Below are 14,397 nucleotides of genomic sequence, written 5' to 3' on the forward strand. Positions count from 1 at the left end.
AAGTTGTTCGGATTGCGACGTAAAATAGACTATGTTCATGTCAAGAAATCATAATTTCATTCTTGTTGCAGAACATGAAGGGGAAGGCGTTAGGAAATCTGTTTCACGTTCTTCAGCTTCAGTTTCGAGTATTACCGGTATAGAACATCAGTTTCGAGCTATAACGAACGAAGTCGTTGTCCTTGCAAGAACATGCTACAACTACGGGACCGGAAACGGGGGAAGAACATTCCCCGGTATCCATCGATGAAAGTGGAGACCAGAAAGACCTGCATAGTCCGGATGAAAACTCGAAACAACATAACGAAACAATGATTGGATGGGGGGAAATCCAGAGATCAAGTGTTCAAAAACTCGCTGTGTTCGATATGCAAAAATCGGAGGCGAGAATCGGATGGATGAGACTTCACTTATGCAGAGCTCCTAGCTGTACAGAAGGGTTCAATGATAAGAACTTCCTATCGGAAGGAGGATTTGGATCCGTCTATAAGGGAGAGATCAATGGGTTGAAGATTGCAGTAAAGCAATACAAGTACAATGCAAGTCTCCAAGGAGAGAGAGAATTCAAATCCGAAGTCAATGCTTCGGACGGCGAGACACGAGGAATTTGGTCATGCTGGTTGGTTCTTGCTCCGAAGGAAACCATAGGCTACTTGTCTACGAATACGTTTGCAATGGTTCACTCGACCTTCATTTTCGAGTAACGACTCATTCAAGATGACACCTTGGTTTTTCTCTTTTCGCGATGAATTATCGACATCTAATCGATGTGTGTATGTTGTTCTTGTTAAATTGATTGCAGAGCACTCCAGAAGACCTCTTAGTTGGGAAAGAGGGTTAAGATAGCACTGGAAGCTGCTAGGGGCTTGCAATATTGCACGAAAACATCATCCATCGAGACATGAGACCACTCGTAACCCACGAATTCGAAACACTGGTAATAATCGAACTACATTCATGTCTTCTGCAAGTACATTCATTCTTTACCTCAACTTATCGATGTCCGTAACTGGATCACTATTTCAGCTAGGAGATTGGCTTGGCAAGAACTCAAACATGAAGATTCAGACAAGTCATCGGAGACAATAACGAGAGTTGTCGGAACATTAGGATACTTGGCACCCGAATACGCTGAATGTGGCAAAGGGTCGACCAAGACGGATGTTTATTCCTTTGGAGTTGTGCTATTGCAGCTCATCACCGGAATGAAGACTACAGACAAAAGACTGAAGGGAAAAGCCTTGTAGGATGGGTAAAACTCCAATACCAGAATAAATTCTTAACTAGACTGAAAGATGTATCTGACACTGATCCGGATAACGCATTCTAGGTCCAACTATTACCAACTAAAGAGTAGCACCAAGAATATAAAGGACACAAAAATCTTCCATTACTGACAAAAGACTTGAAGGGAAAAGCCTTGTAGGATGGGTAAAACTCCAATACCAGAATAAATTCTTAACTAGACTGAAAGATGTATCTGACACTGATCCGGATAAACGCATTCTAGGTCCAACTATTACCAACTAAAGAGTAGCACCAAGAATATAAAGGACACAAAAATCTTCCATTACTGAAAACTTCGATCTTCATGCAGGCAAGACCATTACTGAAGGACAGGAACTACCCGGATTTGATTGACGAGAGGATCCTCGATTCGCATGATGTTCATCAACTCTTTTGGATGGTTCGAGTAGCCGAAAAGTGTCTCACCAAGGATCCTAAGAAGAGATTATCGATGGATAAGGTAAGCTTTTAAAAAACTTTTCAAATCAGGATTCAGTTCTACAATAATTCAGCAACATCGATATCGAAATCAAGCTTATCTCCTATGTTCAAACACTTAAGATATAATAGTAAATACTTCATGAAAAATGAAGAGTCGAAACAACATGAAAAACAACTAAATAGAACTAACCGTTCTATCTTTAATATTATGCAACAATTATGCAGGTTGTTTTTGCTTTGAACTACATAACGGATCGTCAAAGCACTTGTAGCATCGAAGTTTCTCTCCTGCACAATCAGACACTGTGAGCAAGGGCTCGTGTGATTCACAATCACATCTCCCAACGACGAAGCTTCATCCTTCACCATAGAAAACTGCTGCTGCAAGTAGCCTTAATCATTTTAATGTCAGGCTTCCGCCATCACCGCCGATATGGAGAACATCAAACGTTTCGCCTTTTTTACCGAGTCTGCATCCACCAGTGGCTCGATCATGAAAGACATTCATGATGATGATCCAATGTTTTACATGATTTAGAATGATTTACTGTCAATTACGACCTTTCTTTTTTTTTTTACTATGAATTAGGAAACATGGAATCGAATCACACCAAATTAATCATTCTGAAAGGATATTACTATACAATCATCTTCATCCAACTTAGCTTTTAAATATTTTTTTCAGATGAATCAGGAATACGATCAAATATGATCGAATAAGGGCTCATCAAATACGTTTGACATACGCATTTTAGCTTTGGGTATATGTTAAAATGGTAACACAATGAATTATAGCATAGAAACATGGATTCATATTTCTGATCAGTGATTTATCCATTGCAAGCATCATATATTTTGCACACAATCCCATTTGCAATTGATCATGAAATTGTTTCAATCAGGAATAAAGGAATAAAGGAATAAGGGCTCAAAATCTTTTTATTTTCTTATTGAGTCCAGTGTTCGGTACAAACCGAATTACAAAACATCTTATCCAAAGTCTAAACTGAGCAGGCTGTTGGTCCCTTGGACTACAAGTTTAATCCTCGTTACTTATTTCATGTCATTTATGCAGAGTGAGACAGTTGGGACGGATTGTTCCGTTCTTCCCCAAGATCATATCACTATACCGAAATACAGATATGTGTCAAACACTCGTGTTGGATACGGATACTTCCAGAAAAATAAAGAATTTGAGCAACATGGCTGTCTGGGATTCCATGCCAAAAGTGCAAAATTATTCTTAAATTATAACAACAGCTTGAATACATTTGTATACCTCAAAGTTCCTGAATGGCATAAAAGCATCCAACAGTGCAAGAAAAAACACCAACAAAAAAAACAATACACCAAACATCCATGGCTCGCATCAGATTAGTCTCATCCAAATCAGGTTCGCTCAACTACTCGAATAAAAAAGTAATGGAAGCAATGAAAAAAACAAGTTCTGGAGAAGTTCATACCAGTGAGACAGAAGACCTCAAGGGAGTTCGGACATTTTAAAAGGCATATTATTCCATGCACATGAACCAAGGCCCCATTCTTGACTTGAAATAGATGTTCCGGCTCCCATTTTCTTGTACTCCCTACTCAAATCATCACCAAGAAAGGGTTGCTATGGCATCTGTCATGACTGTTTGGTCCTCATCAACCAAACCACTGTCCCACTGGATGGGAGCCTCTTTTTGAATCTCCGTAGTTAAAGCATTGTCAGCTGGTTCAGATTTCATGAGACTGAGAGAAATCCAAATCAAGTTACTAAATTCTAGAGAAACTGCTGAAAGTTTTTATCATGCACAATACACACTTCCACTAGACTTGAAATATTAGTTCAACAACTATCATAAACATCTGGTGAAAATAAAATCAATTTTATAAAAAGATGGAGCAAAATAAAAATGTAGATAATTTTCAAATAGTTTAGACATCACTGGAATCCCATATAAGATGCTTGATTCAAATGATCAACTTTTAACAACGTTAAAGATAATTTTCCTTTTCTTATAATGAATGAAAAGTGTAATCGAGTCTCAGTTTTAACAAGCCCCGAACAGAAAGATGCTCACCAGAAAAGGTTTCAGCAGATGACGGTTCATCCGACGAACTGCCACTTGCACTGATACTCACTGAAAAGAGAAGATACTGAATGAACCATTGGAGAAAGAGGCTCTCTGCATTTTCCCCAAGCTGTCTTGCAAATGTCGAAATCAGAACTTTCAGTTATATCACCAGGAGTCGATGAATCTGAACTCTTGCCAGATGCATGATTCTTCACACTGCTTAGAGTTTTTGCCTCATGAAATACAACATCCAGCAGACCATTATTAAGGGGTGAAAGACTACCCAACTCTAGTCCACTTCTTGGTGGCGGTGACTGGATAAAAGCATCAACAGACTTGGAATTGTCATCTGGAAGCGAATGGCTACCTTGGAATACCCAAATGACTTGGAGTTCTTAGCTGCAGGATCTGGTCCAATGGGAAAGGACACCCAAAGGATTGAGCAGCCTTGTTTGACATACCATCTTCAAATTGCTCAAACAAGGGCATTCATTTTTAACAGCACCGGTATAATCAGGGAAAAAGGTTGGTCCACGAAGACGCTTCTGGCAGTAGATAGTTGGTGGCATGAAACTAATATTGAGAGGAACCTAGGTCTTTCATTAGCATGCTGCTCGTGGATATGCCAGGAAGTTCAGGGACATAAGGCAAGACATTTTGATTTGCATTTAAATTGTCAAATACAACATCAGGTATCTCATAGCGTCGTTCTGCAAGATATCACGAGGCCCTTTATCCCCTCCATTAACTGCAGTGGTACTGTGGCTCTCCTGCAGAGCTTGCATGCACACTTCCGGAGGATACAGAGGTAATCCATCATGTTGACATCTCTTAATCCGCGTATTCCAATAATTTTTTTATCTCATTATCTATACGATCAGGCAACTGAAAAAAATAACAAAGCATAGAGAAACTTATTTCGAACACCCAAGGTTGAAATAGCTCTGTCATAGAGCACTCTGGAAGGCATAAATTGATATTACTCAGCATCTAGCACAAAAAGAGTACAGCATTGCTCATATTTATGAAGACTCATTACAACTCATAACGTACTTTTATTCCTTAAGACACTAAAAAAATACCTTCTCCATTTAATCATACTAAATCAAAAGCACTTTAATCATTCCACACAGAGAACATAACTAAACCTTAGATCTTCAGTTAGTTCATCGGTATGAACAACGCTGCAACAGGAGTTACAACATACAAAAGGGCAGGGCAGTTCCACAGATATATCTTGCTTTGAGACAAATTTTCAAGTGTCCATTTTCTTGAGGTAATTCTTAACTTTCTATGATTTCAATAAATTTATTTTATTTAACCAATTATGAGAATTACTAGATTCACAGTAAATGGACTGAACACTTACATAAGCAGCCATCCGAGCTCATTTGTTACTCATCTTTGCATGGAGTTCAATAATCAGTTGTTCTTCTTCTTGAGTAAATGCTCCTTTCTTCAAGTTCGGCCTCAAGTGATTTGCCCAATGCAAGCGACAACTTTTTCCACAACGAAATAGTCCAGAGTGCTTCTGAATAGAATTCCAGTTGCCTTCCCCATGTTTCTTCACATAGTCGATCAAAATTGCATCTTCGGAAGATGTCCATGGACCTTTCTTCAATGCAACTCCCCCATCTGTAGCTGCTTCAAAGTCGCCATCATCAATTAACGGCGAAACCGTGTGATCTTTAGAGAACATTCCGTTTCCCCTCTCATTTTTTGTGTGACCCTCTCTTTGCAATCACACACCAAAGATTACTAACAGGTAACCGTCCAAAACCTAAAACCAGAAAAAAGATTGAAAAGTCTAGAATTAAAGCAAATTGAACAATAAAAAAAAGCCCATTTTTTTCCAATACACACTTTTTTTGCATCAAAAAGAACTACAAGGCGATCAACAACACTCCTTTATTTGAATGTTAATATAAGAATTGAGAAAGCATACATAAACACATTAAATCGATAAAATGAAGCAAAAGTCGCCAAGATAATATAAGTGCAACTCTTTATAGATAACAAATTTCTAAATGACAAGAACTCATTAGATAAAGAAAGATTAAAATCAATTAATCGGAAACGAAATCACCCACAAATAAAATCCAGCACACAGATTGAATACCAATTCTATCCCGAAAAGGGAAAATCATTCCATTCTTTGGAACTTAAATTAAACCCTTTTGGCCTACATGGAAAGAAGAACATATCAGAATAGAACAATTCCCAGAAATGATAAAATAAATAAATAAACTCGGTAAAAAAGAGGAGTAAAATCCATATTGCATTTACTGCACTGTAGTTCTCTCACAAAAAACTCCAACCAATCCATCAGTAATAAATGATTTTGCTTATGGGTGACTTAGCCTCAAAGCTTAGTTATCATTTTATTGATGCTCATATATGCTTTCAATAAACACGGTCAATGAATATATTGATTTGCAATTGAAACTGATTAGCAAAAAAAGTTAAAATTAAAAACGAAATTTACGTTATATTAATCCGAATCTAACAATTTCATTCAAGAGGCACATAAAAAGAAATCAAAAGAAAAGCAGTAGCTCAATTACCATGGCTTAACGAACTTTTCTGGGAGAAGCTTCCAAAAAATAAAATTCTCCGAACTAGTTTAATTACGGTTCATGATTGAAGCGAGCGCCAAGACAAAAGCGGCAATGGAAAACCTGAAATTCAACCCCCAAGAGGATCATAATTATAGTGAATTCGTGACCTAGAAACAACAATAGAATAAGAGCAAACAGTGGATAAAATTTCCTTTTCTAACCGTAATTTCTGAGCTACAAGAATCAGGAGCCGAAAGAGCAAAACATTGAAACTACCGAATAAGCAATCACATAAAGGAAAGCTCTCAGTAAGCTTTCACTTCAACGAAGATAGAAAGTCGTTTTATCATTCCCAGCGTGACGCACTAGATACAGCTGCAGAGACATGAATCAAATCTTTTGTCTCCCTTCTTTCAAGGGAAGAAGGTTGCCCATATTCTATATCTTGATTCGGAAAGATCACTTTCAGAACGGATGTGCGAGAAGTTTAATTATGAAGCTATGCTGATATCTATCTAAGAGTCAGGGGCAGACCTTACCGCATTTCCAATCCACAAGCAAAGCATTGAATGAACACAAAAAAGAGTGGGAATGTGCTCCTAGACTATATTGAGGGTTTAATAGAGAGTATGCCTTAGTATTATGAGAGAATTATTTTAGAGAAGTGATACTTTTTAGGATATATGTAACTCTTGGAATTTAGGTTACAGAGAGTTTTATACGGATATTTGAAAACTGTTTTAGAATATTTCGGGTTTTGATATGGATATAAAATTTTAGCATACTTGAGATATCATGTATTTGTATATTTTATGATCACTATGATTATAGTATATTATTATTATTCTCAACCGTAGAGCTAGGTAAAGTTGAACTATATTGAATCTTACCTCTTACGCGTCTTATATTATGTTGATTTTACTTTGATATACTTTTTTTTTGTTATAAATTCCTAACAAAACAAAATAAAACAAAACCTTTGTCAACTGTAGGTTTATATTGATATTATTGAAACTGATGAAAAAAATTGATTGGAACTTTTACCAATCACTTCTGGATACATCCGATTCCAATCCCGAAGCTGTGAATAAATATCGGAACACGACGGTAGCTTACATTGATCCAATCAGCGTTACGCCACTTATGAGGGCAACACTCAACCCAGCTCTCAGTATTGGATCTCCTACTCCCGTGGTTATTTGGCTGTCCAAATTAAATGGTAATATTGTTGCTTTGCATGCACTAGTAAAGGTGGTTTAATAAAAGTCTTGGCGTTCGTCTTGATTGTATTATGGTGCTATCTAAGGTGAAGTTTTAGCTTTTTTAGTGCTATAATCTTTTATCTTTTAATTGAATAATAAAATGAGTTTATAAGAAAGAAAAAGCCAAAAAGTTCAACGGCTATAGCAAGGCTTCAATATGGACACAAGGGGTGGGTAAGATAGTTGTCTCCTAAAAATTTCAAATTCACATATATATAATAAATATTTTCTGTGTTTTTGATTGAAAATATACGGTAGTCCCCTACAATTTTAAAAATTCGACATTCCTTTTGAATTTTATAAATTCATCCTATTTAATATAAAATTATATGTTCGTCCATAATGCGATGACAAACAACAATCGAAAGTACGCTATCAAATTCAATTATCAAACACAAGGTATATATTTTTTTTAATAAAAGCGTGTGGCAAATTGATTGCAACTCGGTCTCATACGAATCAATAACATCCAACGGAATTGAAAAAATAGCTTCTTCTTTTTTTATTTCCAATCTCCTTTTGAATTATATGTTTTTCTTTTTTTTTCCAAAATTATTGAAAAAGCTTCTTATTATAAAAAGTACAAATAAAATAAGCTCAAAATAAATCAATAAACAAGTATTGGATGTCATAATTTTCGTTGACAAAAAACCACCAACATCATGATCATTTCTACCTTAGAGTTGATCATCTCCTTAAACCATCATTATCATATTCATCTTTAACCCATCTTTGCTGAATCCATCAATAAACTTTTTGAAAACTCATTGGTACTAATATGTAAACTTAGGATTTCTTTTTGGGTTTAGTTTAGGGGCTTATTGGTTTTGAATATCTTCGCTGAATCCATCAATAAACTTTTTGAAAACTCATTGGTACTGATATGTAAACTTAGGATTTCTTTTTGGGTTTGGTTTAGGGGCTTATTGGTTTTGATGTAATTTTTAAGGTGTTTTTGTGATGGATGTAATGAAAGTTTATGTGGATTTGAAAATTTCATATCAATTTTTGTAATTAGTGAAAATAGGTTAAAGATAAAAAACGTGACAATGTAATTAGTGAAACTAGAAATTTATTGAAGTGAGAGTCTAACAAAATAGAGCGAGTACAATAATATCAACTGATCAAATATCACATTATAATATCTAATTTTCTTCAGTTGAGGGGGCCAATAAAACTTATTTTATTTATTACCCAAATATATATATATATATATATATATATATATATATATATATTCAATATTAATAAACCTTAAAAAATAGTTGACAAGGGATCAGGCAACTGGTGGCCCCTGCGAAGTTCCGCCTTTACTTGGATGGTGATGAATCGAACAAAAATCATAGAGGAATAAAGAGTGAGAGACTTACAAACTCGTTTAGGTGAATGGAATTTGAACAAAAGGAAAAGAGGGAAAAATAAGTAGAACTCGGTATTCAAATACCTTAATCCTAGGGTTACCTATGTAGTTAGACTCTCCACTTTCAGGAATTAGTAAACATGCTAAAAAAATGTCGAAATTCTAATTCAACCCTTACACTTTAGAGGCTTTAAACAACCCTCGTTTTACAGCGTGACATGACTTTAGTGGCGAGACTATTCAAATAACCTTAAATGGATACTTGATGTTTAATGAGATCAATTATCACCCCTATTATATCATATCACTTGATTGCTTAGTGAAATCGAGAGATCTTGTTGTACTTCCTTGTGGCTGTGATTGAATGTTGGCATTATCAATTATTGTTTGATGTTAGGTGAAACTAAATAATTATCGTTATTGATTCAATTTCATAATTTGGCCCTAAGACCAAGGACTAGGGTAATCATGGGACTATTATTATTAAACAATTTCTAATTGATTGAACATAAGCATGATATATCTTGCAATATTAGATCAGTACTATACTATGAAGCTTATAAAGCTTAGTGTTCAGATGTTTCCTTTCGTAGGTTAGTAGATTAGAGTAGTTCGTGGAGCACCATCAGTACGGAATTTCTAGCATCCATAACAGAGTACAATTTACAAGTATTTTAGAGGATATATATGTTTATAAGATCTGTATTGTATATGTATCTGGTCTATAACTCTATTTATATTTTGAACTTATTTTTTATTTATTCTTTGCATAACCGAGCCCTAATTTTGTATAACACTGAGATTCATATACCAATACTTATTCACAAGATCTAACAAACACAACGATCATCTATTCCCGAACTGAGCTCGTGCGTAAGTAAAGAAACATGTTCTCGAACTCAATCTTACTTGGATTTTAAAACACTTAGATTCATCGTTTGTATTGTTATACCATACTTATTCACAAGATCTAACAAAACATTGAAAGAGAGCTGGCGCACAAAGATCATCTTTCGTGGAACCAGGCTCGTGTATGTATGTACAGAAACATGCTCCTTTATGTTGTCACCGAACTTGCAGTTGCCTCAGATTGTTTCTCTTCAAGTTGAGTTTTGAGGAATGCAAGCACGGAAAGACGCTGCAAGTGAAAACACAATGAGAAAGAAATCACACAGAACATAGATATATTAGCTTCAAAGCTGTGCGACCTTACCCGGGGTTCAAGACCTGCTTCTTCGGATTTCAGGGACAACGATTCTAACAACTTTATGGCTTCTTCAAATCCATCAACAGCCTCATCCTCTTTTCCCAGTGTTCTTTCCACATCTGCAACTTTAGCCAGGGAGATGGCTACATCCAGAATCTGGTATAAGATAAAAACAATGCTACATCACATTCCAATACCTCCAAATGCGTCTTTTCTTTATTCCAACACTACAATTTTCTTCAAGTATCTTTTTCTAATACGAGTACAAGAATATGACCCTTCAAGGAACCTCCATATACATGAAAAAGCTCAGGAAAAAAAAAGATCCATGTCAGACATATACCCATATCTGAGCAACATATTAACATCTCATTAGAAAAGCATCAGTGTTTCTCCGGTGCTACCACACAAGTACACAGACACTGTGAATGTTAACATCAGGATAACCGAAACAGAAAGGGGGAAAATACACATGAAGGAAAAAAAAAACAAGTTGCTAACCTCAGAAGCAACACCGGGATGATTCTTGACAACATCACGTCGGATGCCTAATGATCGCAAATAGTAAGACCTCGCACCTTGCAGATCTCCATTGTAATACTTAAGATCTCCAATTTTATTAAGTGAAACAGACAGAGTATGTGTTATCTGCAGAATGTCAAAAATTGATCATGGTGGCATCATTATGAAAAAATGGATAGGGCAGTTATCAGAATCAAAATTTAAGGTGCAACAAACCTCTAGATGATTTGCTGGCAATTTTGTAAGAAACTCGACACTCTCCTCAAAGTAATTGATTGCAGCAGCAGAATCACCCATTGCTCGACTGCAAGAAAATTGAATGCTTAGTATTCAAACAATAGCATTACAAAGTATGAACACGTCTTTATCAGTTGTATTGTTGCTTTGCCTTAAAATAAGTTCACATCAGGCTATTTCAGTGATTATTCTCCAAATAATTGTTGAATCATGGCCCATATGAAACACGTGACATATAGAAGAAAAATGCAGCATTGCCGTCCAAGAATCAATTGCAAAAAGGCATAGCAGCTTGGATTCTCAGTGACAAATTCCTAATTACAATTAATCTTTGACCCTTGGAAACAAACTGATGCCTATTATCCTTTAACAATCTCAAGATCTAACATAGTCACAAATTACGCAAAGTTTACTCAGCCTGAAAAACTAAAAGTAACTTTTGAAATAGAAATGAACTAAACTAATCCATCACTTATATGATAAGATCGTGTGTTTTGGATGTATAGTTCAACTCGTCGAAATGAGACTGAAAACATAGTACTCGTTCAAGAAAGACCCAAATCTTTTGTTTTCCTTTCCCAAACATTTTCAGCCACAAATGTAGAGTCATAACTGCATGTGCATTTTCCACCACCGTATGCATATATTTACAACCTTTATAAACCATAAGACTAAAACCATAGGACTCGTTCAAGAAACACCATAGGTCTTTTGTTTTTTGCAGTCGTGCCATGATCTTTTGTCACGATTTAAAATCTCGTTTTACTTTCCTTTCCCTAGTTTCCCCCCAAATTGGGGTACTAAAAAATATAACTTTCCCTTACTTTACCTAGCCTAAATTAAAAATTCTATCCAAACAAAAGAAAGGATGATCTTTTCCCTTATTTCCCTTTCCTTCTCCTTCTCCCTTTCCCACTCCAATCCAAATCATAGGGTTAGGAGAAATTTCTTTAATTTCAACACAGCATCATTATCAAGTTTGTTTTTATCCAAAACAGTACTAAAATAAAAGCATCCTGTAAGTACAAATAAATGAAAAAATTATGGGCTTAACAAAGCATTCCCTAGAGATTCCAAATTATCAAAGAGCTCAAGCATGGATAGGAATATATATTATATGAGTTTACATCAAGCCTTGCCATTTAGAATGAAAATCACAGTTTCAAATCACATTAGCATGGCTCTAACAGCTTGAAAAGTCATACATGCATTTAGTAACAAATACTTTATATAAGCATTAAACACTTATTAAACCTAATTGAGCTCGTCTCCCGAAATAAAATATCTCTAGTCTAAGCAGACCAACATCAACATGATTGAGCATGGCATGCATCATACAGGCATCAGCTCACATATATAGCAGGGTAAATTTGGGAACATACCAACAATCACCAAGCATACCCAGAACTGCCCCAAGTTGTGAGTAAAGCTCTGAAGAATCATCCGTTTTCTCTAATTGGTCTTGGATGTCTTCGGCACACATAGTGAGTCTAGATTTAGCACTTCTAAAATTCTGAGCACGAAAAGCCTTTACAAAGCAAACAGAGACTATTTTCACATAACAAAGTATGAAATTACTCGCCTTACTAGAAACAAGGAAATAAAGCAAAGAGAAAAGGCTTACCCTCATAGCCTGTTGCACCAAGAAAGCACCTCTGTCCAACGAGACATCCTCATATATAACCTTTTTATCCTCATTCACAACCTGCTTTCCTTCTCCATTGGCATCAACATGAGGCCTCTTGATCCTCGCATGCCCTTTAATAAATCGATCAACCATGCTTTGAAGATTTGTGTCAGCTTCCAATTTTTCTATATCAGCTCCACATAACGGACAATCCTTAAACCGAGATATACACACTCTAAAAAGAATAAAAATATACATCATTAGAGAAAGAAAAATGAAATACATTATATCATTAAACAAATCACATATAATGGGTAGAGGAATTAACATAATAAACAGCCAAAGAAATCAAATAAGAAAACCCATCAAGGAATTATCATAAAGAAGCAAAATAAGCAATAAATAAGATCTATTAAAGAATTATAACCACGAATAGCCAGGGGGGAGAGAAATAAGAAATCCCAAAATTTATAGATGAAGAAACAAAGGGATAATCGATAATTACTGGCAAAAGAGGTGAGAACAAGGGATACATTTGGTGGAGTCAAAGAGAAGAGCATGGCAGATCATACAACTGAGAGGACCAAGCTTGAAGTTGCTGGAATCGTAACCAAAGGGACATTTCGGAGACACGGTGGCAGTTTCAACGGGGTCTTTTCTCGCCGCCGCTGCTTCGCTGACACCAGCGGAGGCGTTTTTGGCTGGACAAGCGTCGTCCGGTCGAGCCGCTTTCACGAATGGGCAAACCGGGGTGGTCATCTTCTTTCTATAAAAGGAAACAACCAAAATCAGAGGGGATATATGTATTTGGGAATTGGTCAAAAACAAAGTCGTCTCCAACCTTTAGTTCGTTTCTGTGGCTAAATACCTTATCGGTTCGCGTTTTATTCTTCAAACGCTATCCTCTTGGTAACAATAAACCATATATAATTGATTAATAGTATAATGCCAAAATTAATCCCTAATATTTATTAAAATAATCATTTTGGCTCCTATTCATATGATTAAGTAGTCACTTTAATCTTTATTCCATAATTTTGAAGTATTTTGCCCTCCAATATTTTATTTTAGGGTAAAAAATCTTTATTTTAGAGCATTAATCATTTATTAACTAATAGTTTCTATCTTGGAAGGACTTTTTTGTCCTGAAACGTTATGAGCTAAAATGCTTCGGAAAAAAAAATAATGAGCAATATGACCATTTTGATAAATATTAGGGACTAATTTTGGTATTATGCCTTGATTAATTAATTAGTAAACAACACCAAATACCCTTGAACTTTAGTTTTAGTGTCGATATTACCATAAAACTTTAAATTGATTCAATTGTAGCATTGAACTTTAGTTTGGCTTCAATTATAGCATTGAGTTGGTAATTCATTAACAATCTAATGACAAGACAATTTCATATTGGCATGGTACTTACGTTTTACTGATATGAAATATATTTTGTTTCACCTTATCATCAATTTTTTCACCCATTTTTAGTCGTTGTCAAAATTTGTCAATCTACAACTCTTTTGTGATAATCCTAGATATTAATCAACTCGTCTAATCTTTTTTTATCACTTTTTCGATTTCGATTTCTCAAAACCTCTTAAACATTTATGAAATTAAATCAAAAAAATATCATTTTTAGAAGTACAGGGACTTTCTCAAATTCGAGGAGTTTGAGAGATTGTTTAAAAATCCAAATGATGAGAAATATTCTTTCAAAAAGAAGAACATATCTTGAAATTATAATCATCAAACGATCATCGGAAGAGATTAAAATATTAAAACATTTAATATTTATATAATTTTTATCGATTTTGATTAAATTTCATAAAAAAAAAT

The 14,397-nt window shown here is 35.3% G+C and overlaps 1 protein-coding gene and 2 pseudogenes across 1 annotated transcript; 1 reads left to right on the plus strand and 2 right to left on the minus strand.

Annotated features, from left to right (window-relative positions):
• The first annotated feature begins 167 nt into the window (after positions 1–167).
• Positions 168–2,225, plus strand: LOC120174643 (annotated as a pseudogene).
• Positions 2,226–2,747: 522 nt separating this feature from the next.
• LOC120174644 lies at positions 2,748–6,890 on the minus strand (annotated as a pseudogene).
• A 2,971-nt stretch (positions 6,891–9,861) lies between these two features.
• LOC120174614 (protein NCA1-like) lies at positions 9,862–13,392 on the minus strand. Its single transcript, XM_039181421.1, has 7 exons — positions 13,067–13,392; positions 12,559–12,796; positions 12,317–12,462; positions 10,914–11,001; positions 10,677–10,823; positions 10,182–10,331; positions 9,862–10,106 (listed from the first exon to the last, which is right to left on the minus strand). Exons 1-7 carry the CDS (start codon positions 13,318–13,320, stop codon positions 10,026–10,028), a joined length of 1,104 nt encoding a protein of 367 aa, XP_039037352.1. The 5' UTR covers positions 13,321–13,392; the 3' UTR covers positions 9,862–10,025.
• Between the last annotated feature and the right edge of the window lie 1,005 nt (positions 13,393–14,397).

The sequence above is a fragment of the Hibiscus syriacus genome, unplaced genomic scaffold, assembly GCF_006381635.1.
Source record: "Hibiscus syriacus cultivar Baekdansim isolate YM2019G1 unplaced genomic scaffold, ASM638163v2 tig00112114_pilon, whole genome shotgun sequence".
Lineage (NCBI taxonomy): Eukaryota > Viridiplantae > Streptophyta > Magnoliopsida > Malvales > Malvaceae > Hibiscus > Hibiscus syriacus.

What these genes read in the sequence shown, in the direction of transcription:
- LOC120174614 (XM_039181421.1), bottom strand. Translation starts at nt 13,320, where the DNA reads ATGACCACCCCGGTTTGCCCATTCGTGAAAGCGGCTCGACCGGACGAC. An exon ending in TGGTGCAACAGGCTATGAGG is followed by an intron (nt 12,463 to 12,558) that starts GTAAGCCTTTTC and finishes TGCTTTGTAAAG; the next exon opens with GCTTTTCGTGCTCAGAATTT. An exon ending in TGCCAGCAAATCATCTAGAG is followed by an intron (nt 10,824 to 10,913) that starts GTTTGTTGCACC and finishes GACATTCTGCAG; the next exon opens with ATAACACATACTCTGTCTGT.